General features: G+C 38.9%; 1 protein-coding gene across 1 annotated transcript in view; it reads right to left on the reverse strand.

Moving 5' to 3' along the window:
- BSN (bassoon presynaptic cytomatrix protein) overlaps window positions 1-25,494 on the reverse strand; it is a 206,594-nt gene extending 181,100 nt beyond the window's left edge. Inside the window, exon 1 of the mRNA XM_070934374.1 lies at window positions 25,304-25,494. Within this exon, the coding sequence (XP_070790475.1) occupies window positions 25,304-25,494 (191 nt within the window). The remainder of the gene's footprint in view (window positions 1-25,303) is intronic.
- Window positions 25,495-27,719: the final 2,225 nt, after the last annotated feature.

Raw genomic sequence — 27,719 nt, forward strand, 5'->3', positions numbered from 1 at the left:
GGCTGCTCAAAAATCTAGGTTTAATAGAAATTTGCCAAGAAGCAAACTGAACAATCATTATGAGAAGAGATTCTTTATAGATTTCTCAGGAGTGGTAAAAGCTGTAGTTGATATACAACCCAGAAGACACAGGCTTGAAAAATTTGGGATGCTCTGGGAATGCTCAAGTTTATTTGTGTGGTTCAAAATTAGTGGTTTTAGTAAGTACAATTGGACAGAGGAGGTTACCAGAAGAACTTTGTTCTTCTATAAGCAGTCTTTGAAGCATCAGTGTGTACAGCCTAGACAGAACAGCAAAGTTATTGGTGTTCTGGCAGAAGGGCGGGGGGCAGGGAGGAAGGAAGGAAGGAAGGAAGGAAGGAAGGAAATACTTCTATGGCCTGAAAAAGTCATCCATAGAGAAGAATCAAACTTTGCTTTGCCTGGTTTAAAATCCAAAATGGAGAAGATATTCCAGCTCATCTCTCCCTCTGCAGGAGCTTCTTCCAAGGCATTCCTACTTTTAAATCTTCCTCAGGGTTCTTCTGACTTTGTTCACGTGATTACAGCAGGGGTGTCAAACTTGCATTGTCACGTTGTCACATGATGTTTCGCAACTTTTTTCCCCTCAGCTAAAATGGGGGTGGACGTGGCCAGTGCGTGATGCATCTGGCCCGCAAGCCACAAATTTGACACCCCTGGATTACCAGAATAGCTGTTCCTCCTTCTCATCTGCTCTTCTGCAATTGCAAGCTTTCTCAGAACTTCATCTCTCATACTGGTTCATATACCCTAAACCAGAGTCTTTGTCTGGGAATATTGAGGAGTCATTTTGAAGACATCATTTCAGGAATTTCAAAGAGTGATATTTCCCAAACCCTAGGTAATTTAAAAAATTGTTCTGACTTAGGCTTCCTTAGAAATTAAACAGCACAAACTTAGTCCCAGCAAACCTCTTTAATTCATTCAGCTGTAAATTACTTTAATTTACAGTCCGCAAGACTTGATAAACAGCCTTTCAGAGGAAGGTTATCAACACCCACCTATCTCACGTGGAATGCTGCCAAAGAGCTAATTTCCAGACACAGGGCAAGGGCAAACTTGGCACAGAGTCACAAACAGACTTTTCAAATCTTGAATCGGCCAGATGAACGAATTGCTTCCTGTAAAGCTCACATCCTGTTCACTTCTCTTTTATGTCTTATGGGAGGGGCCAAACATCTCCAAACCTAACTCCCAAGTCGACCCTGTTTCCTTAATTGTTCCTGTCTCCTGGCAGCTCTGCGCATGCACACACTGGGAACAGGTTCACACTGTTCTTCTGCCTCGCTGATGTCAGACTCCAGAGACTCCGGAGGCAGCAAAGAACTACCAGATGGCCTTGGCCCCCTCTCTGCCTCCGACTCAGACCAATTGTCCCCAGACTCCAGGACTGGCCCATGTTCCTCCCCAACCTCCTCACTGTCCGAATCTGCTGCCAGCTCTGCTGGCCGCTGGTGGGCCACAACAAAAATGGGCTCAATTCTTTGGCCTCACCTAATCAGTGGAATACCGAGGGCTACAAGATAATGTTAACTCTAGTAGATTGAACCTCCCAGCTACTCATCTAGAGCTTTTCTTGGACTACTGCTCTCCATCACGACTGATCAATGAAAGGGGAAATTGAGAAAAGGTAAAACGCTCTTTCCTCATGCACATCCCTTCTGCTGCTCCTGCTGCAACAGTTGTGCAAAAGATAAGAAACAGGGGGAAAGGTTAACCTCCATTAATGGAGAGGGACTTGGAATAGAAGCACTAGTCCAAGCCCTTAGAAAGCCAGGGGAGAAATATAAACCTTCTTCTCAGTTTTTAGATAATCTCAAATAATTTCCAAATTAAATGGAGTTTAGAACACATTTTTAAGATTTGCCCATTGTTAGCAGACGCTAACAAGGCAGATCTGGGCTTTTTCAGTTCTGTTAAACATTAATGTGACATTTTCCACATACCAGTCTGCCAACTTCAGATGCTGGCTCACATTTCTAGGCAGTATCATCACAGATTTCAAATGTGCTTAGAGTAATGTAAAATATAAATTCACCGTGATATATTGCCATTGGGTTACCATTTAATCAGAAAATAATTTAAACTCTTAAGAACAAATATGAATTATCTAGATGCCTGGGTGATTAGATATCTGGGATATCTTCCAGTCCTAATTATATGTATCTAGTTTTAGGCATAAACATGTTAAAAAAATGAAGAAAAAAACAGAGAATATATTAGTTAATTACTAATTGTTTGTTTTCAAGGCTGACTACAAAATAAAATAAATGTTAAGGGTAGGTTTTACCAACTTCTGTGCTAACATAATGTGACAACCTATGATATTCCACTAGTATTCATCAAATAAAACTCTTAAAAGTTTGTTGAATATAGTTATGCAAATGTTTGTGACTGAAAACTAAATAATGACTACCAATTAATAGGTAAACAAATTAATTAAACTATAAATGGAATCCTATATAGAGTTTCAATATTTTCTAACCCAAAAGCTAAGAGATTAACCAAAATTAAGATAAATTGAAAAGTCTACCAGGTTGGTGAAACTGATACACTTAACAAGATACAGTCTGGTATCTATTTGAATTAGCACTCAACATTGCCAAGTAATTACATTGTCAGTTTCTAGTTCTTAGCATAATAACAATTTTCTATTGGATTTGAACTCTAATGTTTTTTTCTGAGAAGCAGATAATTTAACCAAGATTCAGTTTTGTACAGAAATGTACAAATGTACAAAATTATTAGCAAAAGTAATATTTAATTCAATGTATTTGCTACTTAGTCACATGATTAATGGAAAGTCCTTAAATTTAATATTGACAACAGGTAGTCCTTGACTTACAACTGGTCAATTAATGACCATCTGAAGTTAAAATGGACCTCCAACCAAAAGGTATTTAAAACCTGGATTCAAAGTCCTGACAGTCTGCTCCCTGCAGTCACATGATCGCATTTTGAGCACTTGGCAATCAGCCCGCATTTAGAACTGTTTGCAAGATCCCAGAATCATGTGCTGTAAAGCAGTTATTATACTTCTGGTTTCTGGCAAAAATCACCCATTGCAAACAATGACTTTCCTGAACTACTATGGCGTTCTGTTAATGACCATGGCATTCACTTAACAACTGTGGGATTTGCTTAATGACCACTGCAAAAAACAGTTATAAAATTGGGCACAATCATGCATGCTTAATGACTAGCATGATTTATTACCATCCTTTTCTGGGCTCAATTCTGGTTGTAAATCAAGGACTACCTGGTATGCGCAAGTTATTGGCTTAGCCATTTAAGCACATTGTTTTAAGATGCTTATTATAAGTTTGAAAATGTAATAATCCAAATGTAACTTTTTTTAAAGATAAAGAGTATTATCTATTAGCTCTATTTTTCCACTTGTCAAAAGCTGTTACCTCATTAGTATCTCAATGAAAAGAAAGAAAAATACCTTGTATTGCAACTACCAGCATTCTAGTAAAATAAGTAGTTCAGGAAATAGGAGGAGTTAAATGAATAGATAAAGTATTCACAATTCTCTGCATCTCTGATTCATTTTTGTGCTACTACATACTGACTGAATTGGATTCCCACCCTTCAGGCACAAAGATACAAGCAGGGTTCAATTTTGGTTTGTTGAATGCTATTTTATTGAGATAGGTCATTAAAGCACACCAGAATTAGTGGTGCTATCATTAAACTACCAGAAACAGAGAGGATTTAAAAAACATCTAGAGCAGAATAATATAGAACTAAGCAGTGCAATAATAATGTATTTATTTATTATTTTATTTTATTTTATTTTATTTTATTTTATTTTATTTTATTTTATTTTATTTTATTTTATTTTATTTTATTTTATTTTATTTTATTTTATTTTATTTTATTTTATTTTTTATTTTATTTTATTTATATGCTGCCCTATCTCCGTAGGACTCAGGGCGGCTCACAACAATAAAATATCCAGTAAAACGTGTTAAAATACATGTTAAACCCCCCCCCCCAGTCCAGGTTGAATGTAATGAAGTATGTCAGAGTAAATTTTACTAGTATTTCATTATTTATTTATTGAAATCAATTTGTACTCTGCCTTACTCTAACAATTCTGAGCAGTTCATAAGAAAACATGAAAATGATAAAATAATAAAAACTAGCCAACAATAACAGAACAAACCCCAAGAAATATAGATGCCCAAGCTGGGCAGTAACAAAACTCATATTCCTCAGAAGGAGCTATACCCATCCTAGATGGGTTGATGGTTCCTCCCCATCAACACACAAATGTTCTCCAGTCTCTGGAACAGAACCTTGACAACCTCAACTGGCTGACCTGGGGTCAAATGATATCATTGTGTATCATCATTGTATTGATGATACCAAACCACAAACTGGTGGATGGCCTCATGCAGTGGTTTTGTGTAGAAATGAAAAGAAGAGAATGGAAGCCTGCAGAGGGCCAGTTTTTACACCTCAGCCAACACCAACTGGATTCAGCCCTGAGGAAAGGAAAAGAACCCCTATAAAATAGTTCCCCCAACCCCCAGCTCAGGACGCTGGCTCAGAAAATAAAATGTGTGAGAGTATAAAAAAACATTGAAAGGTTAAAGAACACAAGGATGGATGGATGGACTACTTCCATCTCTGTTCTGCCACATGTCATTTTCAACCATGACCAAAGCAGTCTCAGTAATAAAACCCACCTGAAACCTGATTGGAACAGGCCCAGACAATCCTTCCTTCGGGGTTCTTATCAACTGCAGATAATAACCATCCCCAGAGAAGGAAAGCTGGAGGCGGCTTGATGGTTGTCAAAAACTATTGGGCCCAATGCCAGCCTTTTGAGGAAGGGGTAAACCACTGCCTCTTTCAAGGCAGGAGGCACTATTCCCTCTGACAAGCAGGCCAATACCATGGGAAAAACCCTGGGTCACTTCTTTGGCCTTTATAGCCCATGAGGAACCTGGATTCAGTAAGCCGATGGCTCAATTAATAGTACAAAGAACCCTCGCCACTTCCCCAGGATTCACTGACTCAAATATGATAACGGCTCTTTTTGTTCAGCTGAAGTACTAATGGAAGTTTAAAAATGAAATGAAAGCCATGAGATGTTGTGTATGGATAAGCCAAATAAAAGAAAATAATGGTTAATATTCTTTTAGTTCAGTATCATATGCAAAATATGCTGTCATATGCAAAATGGAGACCAAAGGAATAACTAGGGTTTCTTTAAATTAGATAAAAAAAATCAAAACAAAGGAATTATTAATATAGCAGTCAATTAAGAATGAAGTTTACTATCAATTATTAATACAGTATCAAGATACATTACAAGCAAACAAAAACTCAGGCAAAATGTTAACTGAGTTGTTGACAGATGCCTAAGATCCTTTCAGGTAACACCTAGGGCACCATTGCAGGTATGAAATGAAAACAAAACAAAAACAAAAACCTCTAAAAAAACCTGACCTCAGAACTGATAATATACTGAGATAGCAGGCAAGGGGGTAAAAAGAAGGAACATAAAATTTCCCTTTTAACTGCTGACAATACTGTTGCGCTCACTACATTACTTTCTCTTAAATGCAGAGCTGTCTTCCCCAAACTTTATAGCCTCTAAATGTCTAGACCTCAGCTTTCTGGATTTTCTGCAATGCCACTGCTGAGTGGAAAATTCTGGAAAGGGTGACACAAAACCATGAAAGACAGAGCAGAGTGACAAAAAGGAAAGCATCATGACAGAAGCATCAGGCCCTCATGAGAACCTAGTCTACACTAACTTGTTGCTACTAACCTCTTTTCCCCTTTGTAAGCTGTTTAACTAGCTCAGAAGCAAATATGTTCTCCTGCTCCATTGCTCTGAGCAACAGGGACAACTGGGAACATATCTGCTTTTCAGCATACATGACAACACAACAGAAACATTTTGCATCAAGAGTAGGATGTGATATGTACCTATCTTTATATTCTTCAGTCTGTCATGCAGTTTTCCTAGGCACAAACGTCCTGCATGAAAATATTAGCAATTCAAGGCTATTCAGTAGAACTCATAACTGTTTCAACCTTGTGTCCATTCTTTTCAGAAATGGTTAATGGATCTCATTCCAAAACATGTTTTGCACCTCAACAGTATTCTGGCAGAAAGAGAAGCAAAACTTTTTTTATTCAAAACAGCACCACTGGGAGTTTTCATCAGATACAACATTACATCTAAGAGGCTCCATCTTGGCTGATCTTGCTAGGAAAGATCACCCAGAAAAATAAGGTTCAGGACTATTGATCCATGAATAATTTGTTATGGTTAGCTCTATACTGCATTGCCCCAAGCATGCATGTTTCTTTACAATACTTCCCAAAGGCAACATAGAAAATAGAAGGCTAGACTAGCTGTATCTTTCATGGATCCTCTTCTTGTACTGTTCTAATGTTATGCTACAATTTAAAACAGGACTAGAAGAAAAGGAAAGGATGGCCCAGTGAAAAAGCAGGGAAGAAAAATCTTCCACTGTTCCACAGAAATTAAATTGTTGAAAACAAGACAGGAGTAATATATCATTGTTGATTTATGATTGTATTCTATGATTTATGATCTATGACTTATCACTATGTTGTTTGTGTGAACGCCGAGAGCTTATGCACCAGAGACAAACTCCTTGTGTGTCCAATCACGCTTGACCAATAAAGAATATTTCTATATATTCCTATATTCCTATTCCTATATTACTACAGCAAGAAAGGAAATGAAAGCATGAAAAGCTGAATGTTGAGAGTCAGTATATTTGAAAAACTGAGACAGTCAGTGGCCTGGAAAACAGGAATTTAGGAGGTTCTGTGGTTAGAAGATGTAATTGCATGAGGAGGGAAAGGGGGCTGAAGTGAGGTAAGGAGCTAAAAATCTAAGATCTAAATGGAAAAGTCTGAGGTTTCAAAAAACAAAGCAAAACAAAACAAAACTCTAGAGGTGAAAGATATGAAGAGCATTAAGATGCTAGCACTATTGGGAGATGGGGTCCTTAGGTTGGGCTGCTATGGCTGAATTTTATTAATCGGTTTGAGGCAGACAGGAAAATATTTGCACATCATTAGAACACACAGAATCCATTCTCAAGGAAGCAAAACAATTCACAAGAAACTTATATTGCAGGAATATAACTGGTGAGTTATTGTTAAGCTTTTCTGTCACATATTGCTGACTACATTAAATGTCGACAACTTTGGATGATTCAGTTAAGCCTTATCCTTTTTGCAGAATGTCTTGTAATGACTAATAACAGCTGACAGTTATGTTGCATTGATCAGAGTATGAAAAGTAGCAATAAATAAGTGAAATTATATCAGCTTGCAGTGGCTGCTATGCCAAGCAAAGCAATAACTAGAACCAACTATTTTATTCTTTGATTTGCTTGCAGAATTATATGGTTTCTGATATGTCTATTGTGATAATACATTTGCAAATAGGAGAAAAAAACATGAGCCCAGCACTCAACAGAGACACTGTGAGCCATGTAGTGTGATTTAGTGGTTAACGATTAGGGAGACCAAGGTTCAAATCAGTCTTGGAAACTCACTGGGAGACCTAGATAGCGTATTCTTGGCCCAATACAGGGGTGAAATCTAAAATTTGTTACTACCGGTTCTGTGGGCGTGGCTTGGTGGTGGGGGTAATGTGACTGGGTGGGCGTGGCCAACTTTTTTTTTTTTTACTTTTAAAAGCATTTTTTCTACAACCTTAAAAGGTTGCAGAAAAAAATGCATTTAGAAGCCTCTGACGATCAGCTGGGATCACCAGAGGCTTTTAAAGGCTTTTTTTTTCTACAACCTCTTCGGCCGAAAAAAAAGCTTTTAGAAGCCTCTGACGATCCCAGCTGAGCCGCGCAATCACCAGAGGCTTTTTTTTTACTTTTAAAAGCCTTTTTTCAGCCGAAGAGGTTGTAGAAAAAATGCATTTAAAAGTAAAAAAAAAAAACCAGCCTCTGATGATCACGCGGCTCAGCTGGGCATGGGGGTGGGGCACAGGGATTTTGCTACCGGTTCTCCGAACCACCCGCCACCTATCTCAAAGATTTGCTGGAGAAATAAAATGAATGGCTCCTAAACAAGCTACCTTGAGCTCCTGGGGGAGAGGAACATAGATGTATACAAACAGATAAATCACTAAAAATAATATAGGTAATAATATTTACAGTTCTGAATTTGAGCCTTCTTTTTCACAATTAGCTATAAAATGTGTATTGCAGTCACTAGAGACAAAATAATCACACTTTCATGGTCAATTACACAATTATGTGGCAGGAAACTGTAATCTGGGAGAAAAATTTCATCTTCCTCCTTCAGACCCTTACCAGCTTATCTATAAAATGAAGATAGAGTTGATTCTAAACTGTGTGTCTCCTGAAGGTGAAGTTGTGCCATTGCACATTGTGTGTTGTCCCAAATGTAGAAGCCCAAGCATTTTGAAAATGCTCTCACCTCATTAGCTACAAAATGAAGCCTTCTTCCAATTGGCTCCCCATATGTATAAGTGATCACTGGGACCATTTGTTGCTCTTCATGTAAGTTACCAGGTGAATGCCACCCTACTCTTGGTGATCTGCTGTCATTTCATTTCTCCTCTAAATATAGTTTTAGTAGAACTTACTTTGAAGCCTTGGGTCTATTTTCTGAGGAATTTTTATACACCCTCACAGATTAATTATCAGTGTCCTCTGGCAGCTTTCCATAAGTATTAAAGCAACCAGATTGTGAAAACAGAGGGTAGAAGACTGGGAAAAAAAGTAGAGAAAGGACAGAAAAATACCAGATGTGCATTTGTACAAAAAACACGAATAACTGTTCAAGCTAGAGAGCAAGGCAAGAGTGCAGTACTCACTGGAACAAAAATACTATCTGCTCCCTCCCCCCCCCCAAATCCTACAATATCATTCTTTAACTGCTCTCAAAAGAACTATCCTATATGTGGTAACAAGAAAGGTGGCACCTGTTATGTTTCAGTGGCTAGATTAAGGTTTTCTGAGCCATAGGCAGTTGGATAAGGCATAACAATTACATTCATATACAATAAAGAGCCATCAACTGCAGTGTCTATGGAGATTCTCAGTCATTCAGGTCATGGTTGTCCCAAAGGTGCTTTTGCAAGAGGCAACTGGACTTTCTGTTTTTTTCTTTGAAGACTTTTCACTTTTCATCCAAGAAGCTTCTTCATCTCTGAATGGATGGTGGGGAATGGAAGGATTTATACTCTTTGCAGACAGCTGGTCATTTGCATTGTTTTCGAGAGTCATTGAGGCCCCCTGGAGGTTTATCTGTGTCTTCAGGGTCACCTGAGTAGTGCAAATGGGTGTGGAGCCTTCTTGGAACTGTTGAAAGGGCTGGGTTGTAGATTGGAGATAGATGATGTCGAATCCCTCCTTATCTGTTGAGAGAGGGCTGTTCAATGTTGACATAAATGGCCTCTTTGACCCCTCTTTAAACCAGTGGTCCTCTCTGTCCAGAGTCTGGACTTTGTTGTCTTCAAAAGAGTGGCCTTTGTCTTTTAAATGCAGATGGACTCTGAATCTTGCCCATAGGAGAACAAACACATCAGAACAAGAGGCCATCTATGTCAAAATTGAACGGCCCCCTCTCAACAGAGGGGGTGGGTGGGGATTCAACATAATCTATCTCCAGTCTACAACACAGCCCTTTCAGCAGTTCCAAGAAAGCTCCACATCCATTTGCACTACTCAAGTGGCCTCCACCTCCAGGTGGCCTCAATGACTCTCTAAAAGAATGCAAATGACCAGCTGTCTGCAAGGAGTATAAATCCATCCATTCCCCCACCATCCAGCCAGAGCTGAAGAAGTGAGAAGTGAAATGTCTTCAAAGAAAAAACAGAAAGTCCAGTTGCCTCTTGAAAAAGCACCTTTGGGACATCAACTAAAGTGGTTTCAAATTTGCAATACTGGATTCACACACTGTGCCAACAAACCTAACAAAATATATTGTATCTTAATGCAATATAGGAATCCAGTGGATAGCAGTTGTATTCCTGGGAATTACTGAACAGGTATAGATTTTGGTGGACATGAGCAGGACAAGGCTCATTCTCAGTGATATTCCCTACCTGATCCATAATTATTACTAATATACAAGCTATGTTTTAGAGCCTTGTTCTGGTTCTTTCAGTTTTTAACCTTTCCATTCCCAAAGGACTCAGAACAGCTGACAAGTGCAATAAAACAATCAATATATATATATATTAAAAAATCAATAGCAATATTTTAAAAACAGACAGCTAGAAAATCCCAGCCCCATTAACAAATTGTTCCCTAAGGTAAAGATGACATTGATCACATTATTTTTTACTTCTAACATACATGTGCATTTATGTTACAGGCTGTTTAAACATTTGAAAAAAGAGCCTGATGGAACAATATTGTTAAACCTAAGAAACAAAGCATATGTATGTGTTTATCTGCATGCCTGTATGTAAGGATGTGGAGGACAAGGTTTTCAATGCAAGCAGAAAACGAGAAAACCTTGGCTACGTTCAGAGCACTTCAGTGATTGAGAAAAGCCATTATCCCGTTCATGCCTCTGCTTTAGCATAGTCAATAAAAGAGAGCGCAGGCAAGCCAATGCCTACGCAGACAATTTAAGTTCTCTACTAGTAACAGAAACAGAGTCTAGTAATGTCACTCCACTGTTAGTGAACTGAAGGCAAAAACAATTATTCAGATGTTTTCTAGTGTGGCAAATTTTTGTACTCTAATCATGGTATTAGTGTTAAAATAAAGTTTTAAATAATTCTTACATTTAAATCTGGCACATTCTCAAGGGGAGGTTTCAAGAAAAGGGAAGCATATATTTCCTTTCTACCCTGCAATGCTCTCCCAAGCCTATTACTATATAAAGTAATATAGAATACTGTTTGGGGACTGGTTGTACCACCTAAGGATGAGTTTTTAATGTTCCACTCCACCTATGGAAATTCTTCACTTCCTCACTTCTCCAATTATAGAAGGATCTTTGAACTGAAGCATCCTAAAAGAGCTATGGGGTTTCTTGTAAGACAGTGTTTCCCAAACTTGACCCTTTGAAGATGTATGGACTTCAACTCCCAGAATTCCTCAACCAGGCATACTGGTTGGGGAATTCTGGGAATTGAAGTCCATGCATCTTAAAATAGCCAAGTTTGGGAAACACTGTTGTAAAATATTGGAATGGTTCCTTCCTGTACTTCCATAACAACATAAAAAATGAATAGATAACTGAAGCCAAACCATTTCAATCAAATAGTTATCACTTCTAATACTTCCAACAACTATATGACAGAAAACTGTAGTATGAAAAACACCACTCATAGAAAAGGCTGAAAAGTTAAACAAAATTTCATCTCTGACAGTATTGAAGACATGGTGACTTGTTCCTGGAAAATGGAGACCACATACCACCAGAGCCATCGAGATGCATGCGGTTTATAATCCCAGCCAATATGGGATAGTAACATGCTACAGAACATTGGCAAATAGTAAAACATCTGGAAAAAACCTACATCTATAATATCTCCCTATTTATATTACTAAAACTCTCATATCTGTAACATTTAACTGGGCAAAATAGCACATCAAGGGACAACTTTTTCTGAAAATCCAGGACCCATGACTTCCTGTGGGACTGAAATTTGGAAAATCTGTGGTCACTTCAGTACTGGCATGCTAGTCATGGTCTCATCCTAACCCTCTGGAGACCAGGAAGACCAGCCTCACAATCAACTGCTGAAGGGCAGTCAGCCACAGTCCAGTCAACTGTCATTTTGAGTTCAAATTTGGAGTCAGAGGAGGGTACCAACAATGAGCAGTCAGCACTAGACTGGTATTCAATGCATTTTGACATGAAAATGTTGTCCATCATTTGTTTGGTATTCAATGCATAAGCTAGATCTTGTCAGCGTTGGCTGCCTTGTGACTCACTACATTGTTCCTTATGGGAAAAATCTGTTCAGTACTCATCATTCTTGATAGTCATCACGCCTCCCAGAACCAATTAACAATGAGTACCAAGGTACTACTGTATACAGTTCAAGATGGACTACTTTCATGGCAGATACATCTATGAATATGTTCTGAATTTTTGAGAACTTTTCAAGTATATTAAAAGCTCTATGACTGGTAAGGAAATAGCTCTGAAAGGATGACTCAACAAGTCACAGGTTTTCTATTTAAATTCTGTAATCGATTCTTCCACTTAAATGCACAATTTCATATCACATCCTCTAGCAATTTATTTTAACAGTTTAGTCTGGTTCTTCAACCCATCAAGAGCATCTTGAATTCCTTTTTGTCTTCTAAAATATTGATTTTAGAAGACAAAATTGGAGTTACCTACAAATTTGATAATTTCCTTCACTGAAGCTGTTTGTAAAGATGTTGACCAAAACTAGGTCACTAACAGTAGCCTATTTACTTCTCTTCAGCAGGCATTGAATACCAACTACTAACAAACCACCACAACAAATTTACCTAGATGCACTAGATGCAATAGAAACATGTGGAATACAAAGCTATTAAGCTGATAGTTGAAAGGAATAATATGACAAGAGCCAATACATTTCTAAAGATAAAATAATACCAGGCACTAGTTTTGGAGGAAAAATGGAAATAACAAAACAACTGGTAAGTGAGAAGCAATTATTGCATGTTTCTTGGAATAAGATGGAGGCTTAACAACATTAATCGACTAATCTGTGCAATTAATGACTTGATCATTGATTAATTGAAGCTCTGTTTTTAATCTCAGTCAGCCATCTGGGCTATTTCTCTTGGACTTGACTGTTTCTTCTATTGCCATCACTTAGATTTTGCAACAGCTGTTCAGAAAGCTTCCTTTCTGCTGAAGCATGCTATCGCTGTTACCATTTTACATTTGCTCAGTTGTCACCACACAAAACACAGCAGTGGCATGGCCCTTGTCCAGAAGATTTGCATTCTAAGATACAACAGTGGTGTTAAAAAGAATAGAGCCAGCAAGTCAGAAAAACAAATTAAAATAGATTTCTAGGAAAGATTTGAGAATTTAGTCAGCATGGGTGTTTCTATATAAGGCTTCAAAAACTGCCTGCCTAGTGAAATTGGGGGCCTAGTCTGAAGTTCTGGAAATTATCCAAGGCAGTTCATCCCATTTTGGAGGTGATCCATGAACAAGGCATCTTTTTGAGCCAGAAAGACATTTGGAATTTTGAGAGCATGTGGTAGCACACTCACGAATTGTTGTTATAGGAGTCTTGCCTACAACATGATTGTCATAGTAGGCATGCTGGCTATTTACTAAGAAGTATAAAAAGTCACCCATCTCAATCCCTTTTAACGTTCTACTGGGATTTTTGTAGGTCCAAGCTTAAAAATAAATATGATGCTAAAGGTTGATGGTTAGTTTTGCATTGCTTTGTAACATCCAACTTCCTATTTAATTTGCTATATTAAATAAATTTTTAAGAACACAGGTGAGACAGGAAGCCTGGTGGACACAAGGAAGGTCTCTGGGAATATACTGAAGCCCACAAACACATTGTTATTTCAGTGCAAATTGATTTCTTCATTTGGAGTTGAAAGCTAAACTCTGGACCAAACATCATATAAATCAGTGAGCAAGAGGTTTAAAACTGAACTCAAGCACCCATAACTTTGTTGTATCTGGACAGAATATGACAAAATTTGCAGAGGTACATTCTTGCCAATTTTCAGACCAATGGGGCTATTAAAGAAAAGGAGTAATATATAAAGTAATTGTGAAGATGTCCCTTCCTGATGCAGAATCATTGGTTCTGGCAGAAGCAGAAACACAAAGAAATAATTTGTCTTTTCCGCCTTTATTGATGACTAAGCTTGGTTAAGTGGTTAATGCAACTCCTAAGCAATATTCCAGACACAATCAGAAGAGTCTGTGCAACAATGAAGTCTATAAAATTATCAAAATAATCAATATATCCTAAGATGCTATGAGCCATCATGGATTCACAGGGTCACTCTGACTGCAGGACAGTTTATTACTTACTGAATGTTAATATTCCTTCTCTTTTTCCCACTTTCCACCGTATCATTTAATATAAATGACAAAAGTGAGACCTCAGTTCTGTTTGGAATAGTACTGTAATGCTAACTATCATACTATACCAGAAATCCAGAAGTTAAAGTTTCATAGAAGACCAAAATGAAAAAAGATTAGAATTAGACTGTTTTGCATCTTGCCAAGAAATGAAAATCTGTTCAGAATTATCCTGCTCCATTTCACAATATGGATTTTGGCAGGATCTTCATCCATGCTCCCAACTATATATTCACTAGATATTAAGATAGTAAACAACATTAAAAGCAAAGCATTTTTGTAAAATGGCAGTGGAAGTGCACTATGGAGGTCTTTACAATGGATATTTATTTATTACATTTGTATATCGCCCAATGCATTCTACATTTTCACAGCTTTCAATGAAGAAAGGAAAATAAAATTAAAAATAGTCAAAGTAACATAAACAGTCTCTCAACCCTTAACACTATCCTCCAGATAAATGAAGAGATGCTGTTTAATGTTTCTTCAGGATGACAATAGGATAGTGGTAACCTTATTTCAAGTGACAAGCTACTCCACAGTGAGGAAATGTGGAAAGAAAAACTCAAGGTTGCTGACTTGAATTTTTTCCCTTATGAATTGCATTCCTTCCTTATGGATTATTTCCCTGAGACTTTAAGAGAACAAGGAACCACACCTGTACAGCAGTGAGATAAAAAAAGAAAAAAATGAACAGATGTGGATGTTGGTGGAAGAGAGAAAGGGGAGTGCACTGGAAACTATCAGCAGACTGTTATACACGGGGGAAGTGAGACCAAAATAGTTAGTGGAGTGAGCAATGAGCCTCGGAAGTCACTATGATGTGAAAGGAATAGCACAGCCTTGCAGTTTCCCAAACCTTCCAAAGATGCAGACCAGCTACAGTCAGCCAGCAACAAGTAATTGTTTTCTTCCTCCTAGGAAACGATAAGGACTGAGAGCCAGAGGACCAACTTAGTAAAAGAGAATAATTACAGGCTAGTAATACTCCCTTTATCGATGTAAAAGGTGGGCAGTTACAGGGGAAAAAGGAAATATGTAATTTAATATGTCAATTCTATAGGAATCAGGCATTTGGAAGATCACTAGGGATGATTTCATTGATTGGATTTAAATGGATATCTTTTGGTAATAAACACTAATGGAGTGATATGAAGTTATAAAACCTTTGCTCTATTAACTTAATTGACCCTAGGCTTCAGTACAGACAAAAACATTGATATGTGCAAGAGAAGATGGCTCTAAAATTGTCATATATGTGAAGAAATCAGACTACAATTTATTTACCATTTAATTGTTAGAATTATATTCGGCTTCTCCTCCAGGGCATCGAGGAGACATACGTAGTGTTTCCTCTTTCAGTTTTTCCATGCAACAGCAGCCCTGGGACAGAACATGGACTGAGAGAGTGTTATTAATCCAAAGATCCCCAGTACATTTGACAAACTGAATGACAAAAAGGAGAAGTATAAAAAGTGGAAAGAGGGGCACATAACTAAAGCAAATTATCAGCAAATAGCCCGAGCCTGCAAAGATGAAGTGAGGAAAGCTAAGGCTCACAACGAATAAAGGCTTGCGACAAAAATAAAAAATAACAAAAAAAGCTTCTTCCAATATGTTAAAACCAAGCAAAAAATCCAGGAAACAATTGGTCCACTGCTGGGAGAAAGTGGCAAGAAGGTGATAAGCAACAGGGAGAAAACAGAACTACTTATCTCATTTTTGCATCTGTCTTTACACAAAGGAAAAAAACAGTCCAACCTATCAAAAACAGCACCACAAAAAAAAAAAAAAAAAAAAAACAACAACAACAACAGATAAGTTAAAATAGGGAAGAAAATGGTAAGTGAGCACCTGTCTAACCTAGACAAGTTCAAATCGCCAGGATTGGATGGATTACACCCCAAGGTTCTGAAGGAACTGGCAGATGATCAGTAGTGGGTTTCAAATCCCGGGGCTACCGGTTTGCTGTCTGCATGTGCAGAGCGTTTTTGGTGACGTCTGGGTGCGTGGGTGGAACCTCCTGCTGCTGCCGCTACCGGTTCGACCAAACTTGGGTGAACCGGTAGCAACCCACCACTGCAGACAAGATCTCAGAACCACTGAACTATATCTTTCAAAGCGCTTAGAGCACCGGGGAACTGCCAGAGGACTGGAAAAGAGCTGATGTAGTTCCCATCTTCAAAAAAGGAAAAAAATAGATCCAGGAAACTACAGACCTATTAGTCTGACCTCAATACCAGGGAAGATTCTGGAAAAGATAATCAAGCAACAAATTAGCGAACACCTAGAAGCAAACAAAGTAATAACCAAAAGCCAACATGGGTTTGTCAAAACAGATCATGCCAGACTAATCTTATTGCATTGTTTGACAAAGTGACAAAACTAGTGGACCACAGGAATGCTGTCGATATAAATTTACTTGGACTTCAGAAAGGCATTTGACAAAGTAGACCATAACCTACTACTTGATATAATAGAAAAATGTGGGTTAGACAGCATCATCACCAGATGGATTTGTAACTGGCTGACCAACCGCACTCAACATGTAGTCCTCAATGGAACTGCATCTACATGGAGGGAGGTATTCAGTGGGGTACCCCGGGGCTCTGTTTTAGGCCCAGTACTCTTCAACATATTCATCAATGATTTGGACGAGGGGATAGATGGGGAACTCATCAAATTTGCGGATGACACCAAGCTAGCAGGAATAGCCAAAACCCCAGAAGATAGGCTTAAGATACAGAAGGATCTTGACAGACTTGAACATTGGGCGCTATCTAACAAAATGAAATTTAATGGAGAAAAAAGTAAGGTTCTACATTTAGGCAAGAAAAACAAAATGCACAGGTACAGTATATGTGGTACCTTGCTCAATAATGGTGACTGTGAGAGAGATCTTGGAGTCCTAGTGGACAATCACTTAAATATGAGCCAGCAGTATGCTGCAGCTGCCAAAAAAGCCAACACAGTTCTAGGCTTTATAAACAGAGGAATAGAATCAAGATCATGTGAAGCATTAATACCTCTTTATAATGCCTTGGTAAGGCCACACTTGGAATACTGCATCCAATTTTGGTCACCACGATATAAAAAAGATGTTGAGACTAAGAGTGCAGAGAAGAGCAACAAAGATGATTAGGGGACTTGAGGATAAAATATATGAAGAATGGTTGCAGGAACTGGGTATGTCTAGTTTAATGAAAAGAAGGACTAGGGGAGACATGATAGCAGTGTTCCAATATCTCAAGAGTTGCCACAAAGAAGAGGGAGTCAAACTATTCTCCAAAGCACCTGAGGGTAGAACAAGAAGCAATGGGTGGAAACTAATCAAGGAGAGAAGCAACTTAGAACTAAGGAGAAACTTCCTGACAGTTAGAACAATTAATCAGTGGAACAACTTACCTCCAGAAGTTGTAAATGCTCCAACACTGGAAGGTTTTAAGAAGAAATTAGATAACCATTTGTTTGAAGTGGTGTAGGGTTTCCTAAGCAGGGGATTGGACTAGAAAACCTCTAAGGTCCCTTCCAACTCTGTTATTCTAATCCATTCCATTCCATTCCATTCCATTCTAATTTCAATTGCTGAGGGTCTCTCTAATCCTAGACCAAGACTTAACCACCACTGGTTGCTGCAAAGTCTTTTCAAGCTAATTGATTCACAGAATTTCTTTCATTCCTTTCTCGCATGAGATGAGTAGTTATATTTATAAAACAGGTTTTCTAACAGATATAAAATAAAATCATGATCTCTTCTTACATGGTGGTAGAATGTTGGAAATTATGAGATTACTTTATGGAAAAGCAGAGAATGAGTTTATGAAGTTAGGGTCTGTGAGAAGAACAGTGAAAACCGTTCATATAATCAAACTTTACAACAGCCAGATCCAGGTACTTGCATGAGCTGTGGAAGTTTTGATTTAGCTGTAAGGATTAGCAAGATGCTCTTAGCAGACTTATTAATACCCTGTTAGTATCGCTACCACAAATAGATCAAGGTACAGGTTTCCCCAAACCTTAAGATCTTGTTAGGAAACATGAATGTTTTTCACTGATTACTTGCAAATACATTGCTTTATAGATGTATCTCCCCAGTGTTTTTCATAACACACATTTTGTCTATATCAACAATACACTAAATTTTTAGAGAAAATACAAAACGTCCCATGCCAGTGACCATTTATTATCTCTGTAATCACTTTCCTGTTCAGATCCTATATTATGATTTATAAATGTATTTGCAGCTTGATTATTTTCATCAGTTTACATATAAATAGATCAACCCACATATGTTTTAACTGAGAAATATCATAAAATGCATATAGTTATATTAACTACCATAATCACAGACTTGTATATTATTGATTCTATGTATATGATTTGAAACTATCACATTTATTTATTTATTTTATTTATTTTATATTTAAATTTATATACCACCCTTCTCCCGAAGGACTCAGGGCGATGAACAGCCAAAGGTAAAAACACAAAATACAAAATTTAAAAGCAATTTAAAATAAATTAAATAATTTGGCCCAACAGTTTAAATACCCCATTAAAATTCAGGTTAAAATTAAACAATTTAAAAATTTAAAAATCAGGCCAGCCCGGCTTGGTGAAATAAGAAAGTCTTTAGGGCCCAGTGGAAAGTTCGTAAGTCCGGGATCGTCCGTATCTCCAGGGGGAGCTTGTTCCAGAGGGCAGGTGCTCCCACAGAGAAAGCTCTCCCCCTGGGGGCCGCCAGTCGACATTGTTTGACCGACGGCACCCCGAGGAGCCCCTCTCTGTGGGAGCGTACTGGCCAGTGGGAGGCTCTCAGTGGCAGAAGGCGGTCTCGTAGATATCCAGGTCCTAATCCATGGAGCGCTCTGAAGGTGGTAACCAACACCTTGAATCGCACCTGAAAGACCACCGGAAGCCAGTGCAGCTCGCGCAAGAGAGGTGTTACATGGGAGCGCCATGACACTCCCATAATCACCCGTGTGGCCGCATTCTGTCCCGAGCCCTCCAGAGATCATCAACCAATGCAACCAATGCCGTTTCCGTGCTGTCTGAAGCCCAACTGGAACGGATCCCAATCTTATTTATTTATTTATTTATTTATTTATTTATTTATTTATTTATTTATTATTTATTTATTTATTTATTTATTTATTTATTGGTTCGATTTATATGCCGCCCTTCTCCAGAGACTCAGGGCGGCTTACAATGCATTAAGCAATAGCCTTCATACTTTTGTATATACCTGCTTAGTAGGGCTTTCGGGGGCCCCTAAGCCGTGCTCTTTTTATACAAAGTCAGCTTATTGCCCCCACAATCTGGGTCCTCATTTTACCTACCTCGGAAGGTTGGAAGGCTGAGTCAACCTTGAACCTGGTGAGATTTGAACTTGCAGTAATTGCAGGCAGCTGGCAGCTAAATGCTACTTAACAGCACTTTAGTCCGCTGCGCCACCAAGGCTCTTGAATTTCTATTCTATAGAATAGAATATAGAAATATATTTCTATATTTTCCAAGAAGCTCACAATACTCAGGATTCTATTATCTTAGTGTGAGATTTCTTATTATAAGAGACAAAAGTTGATTCAACTCATATCATAAATATGATAAAATAAATATTGCTAAATATTTATTTTATTGATGTAGCATCTGTAAGCTTATGAAATCTTTTCCAAGAATGTCTGAAATTACAGGTAGTCCTTGATTTGGGACCAATTGCTTAGTAACCATTCAAAGTTCTGACAGACTCCACTCTTAAAAGGTACATATAACCTGGTTCCGAAGTTCTGACTACCCCCTGTGGTCAAATGACTGTATTTTGGGCATTTGACAGTCAGCCTGCATTTACAGCCATTTGCAGAGTCACATGGTCTCATGACCACAGTTTATGACATTTTTCCTGAAACCTCACATTTACTTTTGATTTTTGCCCAAAGTGAACCCATAGCGAATAATGGGCTCGCTTAATGACTATAGTATTCACTTAATGACTACCCACAAAAAGTCATAAAATTGGGTTGGGCACATCATAACTCCCTTTATGACATTGTGGCTTACAACCCTAATTGGCAGGCTCCATTACGGTCATAACCTGAGGACTACCTGTATCAGTGCTGTGCCCATGCTATACAAACAGGCTGGAAGGGCAGCAAGACCATTAGATTCAATAGCAGCAGCAGCAATTTGGATTCAACCTCTGGTCAGTTCTCTCCACACCTCTTTCCCATGTTGGAGATTTTCATTGTTGGAAAAGCCACAGTGAAAGGTTGGGAGCAAAGGTTCCCCTGATCCATATCCACTTCCAAGGTGGGATGTCTAACTATGAGGTTGACACCACTTCAACTAATGCTAAGATTCTCTCCTAGAAATCAAAATATTGATCACGAAAGCAATCACAATCTTAATCTAACCATAAAATAAAACTAAAGATATCATGAATAATATTTAAAAATATCCTATATCAGTGAATCCATTTAAACATGAGTATAGAGCCCTGATGGTGAACCTATGGCACGTGTGCCACAGGTGGCACGCGTAGCGATATCAGTGGGCATGCCAGCTCAGCTCTGGCGTGCATATACGTGCTGGCCAGCTGATTTTTGGGCCTTCTGGGCCCACCAGAAGTAGGGAAACAGGCTGTTTCCTGCCTCAGGAGGGCCTGAGGGTGGGTGGGGAAAGCCCGTTTTTCTTTCTCACCTGGCTCCAGATCCTCTCTGTGCATCTGGGGAGGGCGAAAACAGCCTTTCCCACTCACTCAGAGGCCCTCCGGAGGCCTGAAATGGCCCATTTCCCAACTCCCAGTGGGAAAGGAAGTGATGTTTTTTGCTTTCCCGAGCCTCCAGAGACTCCTAGAGAGTCTCCCCCCCACTCCTGGCACGTGATGGCAAAAAGGTTAGCCATCACTGGTATAGAGGAATAGATTCATAATGCTTCATATAAAACCCGTAACACAAAAGTCTGAAGGAAATATAATGTATTTGTTTCATTATATCAAGATAGGAACTAACACGTTTTCTCTGGGGAGAGAAAGGTGTTACATAGCAATGATTCGGCCTAAAAAGGTACTTTTTCACTGCTACCCAGCCTCTTTTCATACTAAGAAGAGACATTTGGAAACAGAAATTCAGCATATAATTTTAAGTTATGCATGAAATAAGCTGATCCTTCTTTTAATACTTCTCAAGCCCTGCAGGATTTTACAGGATTTAAAACCAACCCTTTGAACCAGGCCTTGATATGAAAACTAGAGAAAATGATAAATTACATACTAGCAGCAACAACTTGATTCTTAATTCCTACTTTACTTTATATAAAGCTTTACTTTACATTAACTGAATTGTTTAGAATGTTATTAAAAACCATTTAATGTACAAGGCATTGCAGCCTGCAACCTAAATGGGAGATTGCTACAGCATAGTCCATTAAAACCTATCCTTCTCTATCAAGGTAGAGTCACTGTTGGCCTATTAGCATGAGCTAGAAGAAGATGCTTCATGACCTGCCTTCAGAACAAGTTGAACAGCACTCAGCAGAACACCAAAACCATTCATTGGTAGTGTTTCCACCTCATGTAGATTAAATTTCAGTATGTTGCCTGGGTGAGCAGCTGCCCCTTTAAGACCTCTGGACTTGAACTCTTGCTTTAAGTTCATTGATTCTTATAGCAAATTAATTTATTTTCCCATAATCATAAACCTTCTATAAAGTCCCAAATCATCTCTTCCTTTGGTCATCTGGTTTTAAATCAACATGATCAGAACATGATTTCTTTATTTGTGCAGTTTATATAACTGCCCATCTCACAAAACAAATGATTCTATCAATAGCCTAGGGAATTTTCACTGGCAACAAGTTAGAAAAAGACATTTATGTATCTTATAAAAAGAAAGTAACTAGTGTTTCAGATTTAAGATTTTACCCAAGGTTAATATCTTTGTAAGAAGTAGACTATAACAATGCAAAAAATAACAATAAAAGAATAATTTACATTGTTATACTGCAGTCATGTTTGGAGGAATAGAACTAATATAACTGGAGGCTACAAGCTGTCTATCTAAAAAATTAACGACACGTTTTTTTGCAAATTCATTTTGAATACCCCTTGGGGCTCTCTGTGTATGTCTACAGTAGCAGTCCAACTTTATAATTAATACAAAAGTTTGAAAGAATTAGTCACAGGTAATTATTTTTTTATTTAGCTTTGTATGTCATTTCAACTGCATATGACTCCCCTGACATAAGTCTACCACCATAAGAAAAGATTAAAACAACAAAGATTATAACATCAGCCTAAACAAACAATAATAGTATCTTTTCTATTCACCATTATAAAGTAAGAAACTGCCTTATATCAGCTTAGAACATTAGTATGGAACTCGCTAGATACACTTGAAATGAAAGTTCAGGCAAAAATATTTTCAACCTTTCCTAGAAAAAAACAGGAATTAAACCTGAAATATTCTGCATGTAAATATGTGTTTTACTGTTCTCTTTAGCTGTTGCTTCTTATTGCTACTTCTTGCAATAATATTGGTCTATATTAGATTTATCATGGCATACATTTAGCTTTTGAAACATACTCATAGCAATAGTATTACACTACAGTAAATTCACTTTATAAATATGTCTTTCAATAAGCAAAACAAGTTTTCTTAATAGGAAATCAGGTGAATTCTAATGCTTGAGACAATACCTTTAATTAACATTTGCAACCTAATCCCATATGGATGTTCTACAAGTCTTTTTTATTATTTTACTGCAACAATAACATGGCTTCTACCTATCTATATGTGCATACACACAGACGCACACAGACACAATTGCCGATATTCATGACTTTTCCAGCACTTTCCCTAAGCAGAAGAATAAATGGCCAACCAAATAAACATTCATTAATCAGGTCAGGACATGATAGAATGTCTATTTTGAAAGAACAGGGTTCTGCTGATTGTCTGGGTCTTGGGGAAAACAATATAGTACTTCTACACTGATGTATTAGTGTTTGGATGGCTTCCCAGCTCTCTCTTCAACCACCATGGCAGAAGTGTCACAGAAAAGCTTCAATGCGCAGATGCCTCAAAATAAGACACTCAGTACCACTTTATGGTGCATACATGAATCCAGACTGCAGAATTAAAGAAACCTTCCAAAGGCAAATAGACCCAGCTCAGAGGAACCAGATCATCCTGCTGCAGGTCCCCACATGAGATCTCTTCTTTCAATGTTATCTATACATGTGCAATATTACTCAGGCTCGCTTATACACCTCACCATGCCTTTATGCAAATTTGCCTGAACCTTTCAACATCCATCTATTTTCATGTCTGCATGAACTTCCTTTGCATGATCACTGATGCTTGGCCTACATTTCTCTAGGCTCAGCTGGGGAGTAATGTGCAAACTTGGACCCTGCGGAATGAAATCACTGTCACAATTTAACATTATACAGAAGGCAATTCTGCTAAAAACTATGGTTTCACAAGTGAATTTAACAATTAAATGCATCATCAGAACACATATCTGAAGTGTAAAATGGATAATGCTTGCTTGAGAAAAAGAGAGGTATTCTCACAGACTATCAAACTGCACTAAATGTTCCTTCTTACAAATTTCTGTGAGAAAATCAGATGCTATGAAAAACTCAGCTCAACCAGAACAGAATGTTTTAATCACTGAAAAATAAATAAGTCTCCAATTTGGATCCAAACAAAATCTTACAATATAGCAAGCTATCTTCCAGAATTCATCATTATAATTCCCATGAAGTAATGGAGTAATCAATAAACATTTGGACATTACTTTTAAAAGATGTATTTAATGTATTTCTGGCCACTTTTTCAACATTAAAAAAGCTCTATATGGATATTCTTGATATTTTAGTATACACTTTGAATGCTGGAAAAGTATTACTCTCCTGATGTTTTAAACTAATTTTAAACTGCTACTAATGTTTTCCCATCTGCAGTGCTTTCCAGAACCAAAGATCTATTACTTTATGAGCATTAATAATGCTTTAAATGTACAAAACGTTTGTTTTTATTAGGGAAACAATAACAAGCATTTATATTGTAGTAAACATGGCGTGTAAGGCATCAATTACATAACTATTTTAATTTATATTCTAACTGGATACAATTAGAATAGGTACACTTTGTGCTTAAGCGTGAACGATTGTGTCTTTGTAGGCAAACATCACATCAATATGACAAATGTATATGAAATGGAAGCATGTAGAAATATTTGGGTTTGTTTTTTTTTCATAACTCAAGCCGGACATATTCCTGACAATCAGCAGCTTTGGGGAAACTACTTGTGGCTCCTTACCCACAAACCATGTCCATGCCTTTCTTTTTTGCATACCACTCATTCCATCTTTTGCTGGGTAATCAGCATCCCATTCATGTTTCTTGGCTCCCCTCTCTCTGATACTAGCCTGCACTACGGCACCCTTTGTGAAAGCAGGTCCTCATCCAGTTGATATGCACATGCTTCTCTCCTCACCTCCATCTTCTTGCCATATTCATCTTCCTACACACTAGCTCAAATTTACACACATGGGCAGATTTCTCCATTCCCTATCTTTGAAATTTTTTAAATTTAAGCTTGAATGGCCCCCCACTCAATATTTCCTAGTCTCGCTGTTAGATCTTATCAGAGCTCTGCTTGATACAACATCAAAGGCACAGCATAAATTGAACCTATTAGCAACATTCTCAAAATAAGACGTTTGATTCTGAAAAAAAGGGGGTATCCGATCTGCTCTAAGGAGTTGCATCTCCCCAAACCTCAAAAACATGTATTTCCGTAACATTAAGAGCACATGGCAAACTCAGGCCAAACCACCTTTCTTTTCCTCCCATATGCACTGGTCTCAACAAGACACCCCACTATCCCCAGCCTTCTCCTGCAGCGCAGTTATAAATCACCCTAGTGCACCCCAAATTCCTCCCCTCTTTTCTCATGGGCTCCACGGATCGCGCCTTCCCTTCTACTATGCACAGCTTTCTTGTTCCCGGCTCCAGTTTACACTCAGCAGGCGACACGCTCCGCAGCATGGGCTCCCAGCTGCACTTCGCCCTTAATCCCCGCTCCTTCCAGCCCAAACTAGTCCACAGCCTCCATCCTCCTGGGCTCAGCCAACCGAAGTTGCCCCCGCGCCACTTCTCCTGCGATACTTCGCCCAGCCCGGCTAGTCTGTGGCTCCCACCTGGCGGAGGGTCCGTGAGGCTGCGCGGGGCCCGGTGCAGCGGCAGGCGCTCTGCCCGGTGGGAGCTGTCCTCCACTGCTTGGTGCTGAAGGTGGCTTGGCGGATCCAGGCGAGGTGGAGGGACCCGCGGCCAGGCCGGGGGGCAGCTGCCCCTCGGCTCCCCCGCCCTCTAAACTGGCCTCATTGCCCATGGCCAGGCAGCAGCGGTCCGGATGGAGACAAGGCTCCCCGAGCGTCTTCAGCGCAGTGCTGTCTGCGCCGCCATCAGCCTAGCACCACCATCGCCGCCTGCCCCGTCCGCACTGAGCATGCGCTCAGCTTGGAGCGCGAGCCCAGCACCCAGCCCTCCGAGAGGACGCGCTTCGTTGGGGGCGCGCGGGCGGCGCGCGGGCCCGGACCAATGGAGGCTGGCGCAGCGCTCGAGCCGCCCCCCCGCCAGCACGTGCTGTAGCCTCGCCAATGATTGCTGAGATTCCCCCTCTTCGTTTCTCCCGCCGGCGCCTCTGGCATGCAGAAGATCCGGATTGCAAAACGCAAGCGGAGCGGGTCTTGGGACGCCGTTACCACCAGGCAGACGGAACAGACCCACCCGGGCAGAAACAGCCAAGCCCGGAATGGATTGTCTCGCTGTCCTTTTGCTTTTGGGGGCGGGGGAGGTCTTCATTGGCAACTCACGCTTTTCGGAGTCCTCTCACTCAAAGCAGCTCTTCAGACACATTGGAAACTAATCAAAGAGAGAAGCAAACTGGAACTAAGGAGAAACTTCCCAGCAGCGAGGACAATTAACCAGTGGAACAGCTTTGCCTCCAGAAATCGTGGGCGCTCCACTGGATGTTTTTAAGGAGAGTCTAGACAGTCACTTATCTGAAATAGTATAGGTTCTCCTGCTTGACCTGGGGGCTGGACTAGAAGACCTCCAAGGTCCCTTCCAGTTCATTCATTCTATATATGGCAGATCATGTGCCCAATCAATACCTTTTAAGAGGACATCATTCCATGTCAAGTGGTCTGGAGGTCCCTGCTTGACTATCACTGATTTCGATGAATTGACAAATGGGCCTTATTGATTATGTTCACAATTCATGGCATACATCATCCCCCTCTTTGTGACTTTATTTACCCAACAATATAGTTTACTACTAGCACTGTTTATATTCTCTTTTGAAAGGGACACCTTCCAGAAGTGTTGGACATCAGCTCCCATAATTCCCAACCGGCATTGCTGAAGAGCTTCTGACAAAATTAGCGATGTTGATGTTCAATGTGTCTCGAGGGCTGGAAGTTTGATACAAAGCTTCTGCAGACATACTGTACAGAACTAGGTGTGAATAGCAAATTCAGACATAAAAAAGGCAACTATTAATAATATGGTGCTCTTGGGTACCAAATTCCAATTTTTTAAAAATACAAAAATTACAGACATACTTCCTGTTAACTTTATGAACTTGTATTGAATTCTTGATTAGTCTGTATCCTGAATATTGTGTTCTCAGGATTGTATATTACTAATAAATGTTTGCTTGTTTTCCCTTAATTTCAATACCTATCAGAATTTTTTCCTGTTTCTAATAAATGAATCATCAATCACTCTTACAATTTGGTGTGTACCACATTTAAGTATGCTGTCCTATTCATTATATTGCTTTTTTTAAAAAAAAACTTGAATATTTATTTTGGCTTGAGAAAACAGATTAATACTAGGATTAATTACAGGTAGTCCTCGATTTACAACAGTTCATTTAGTGACCATTCAAACTTACAACTGCACTGAAAAAAGTGACTTATGACCATTTTTCACACTTACAACCGTTGCAGCATCCCCATGATCACCTGATCAAAATTCAGATGCTTGGCAACTGACTCATTTATGATGGTTGCAGTGGCCCAGGATCATGTCATCACCTTTTCTGACCTGAGAAGCAAACTCAATGGGGAAGCCAGATTCATTTAACCTTGTTACTAATTGAACAACTACAGTGATTCATTTCACTTAATAAACCATAACAACTGTGGCAAGAAAGGTCGTAAAATGGGGCAAAATTCATTTAACTGTCTTAGCAACAGAATTTTTGGGCTCAGTTGTCATAATTTGAGGGCAACCTGTAATACTAGGCAAATTCTTTGGTTTGGGGGACTGTTGAAATGTTACCATCACTTAATATACCCATACTATAAACCCATACTACTATACCCATACTATAAACTAAAATACGTTGAATACAGATTCAACATATTTAGCTATAACCAACTTGATAGTATAGATGTAGACTGCTGTCTAAATTATAATCAGATCAAATAATCTAATGGCTGAATACACTCCTTCACTGTATGTGGTGATATTGCAAAAAGAAGTATTTCATTATGGATAGGACTGCAGTATTTTGTTAATTAACTTTTTTTCCCAGTGGGGAAGCCA

Source organism: Pituophis catenifer, unplaced genomic scaffold (genome assembly GCF_029215685.1).
Source record: "Pituophis catenifer annectens isolate HBS135680 unplaced genomic scaffold, rPitCat1.0.hap2 SCAF_2, whole genome shotgun sequence".
Taxonomy (NCBI): domain Eukaryota; kingdom Metazoa; phylum Chordata; class Lepidosauria; order Squamata; family Colubridae; genus Pituophis; species Pituophis catenifer.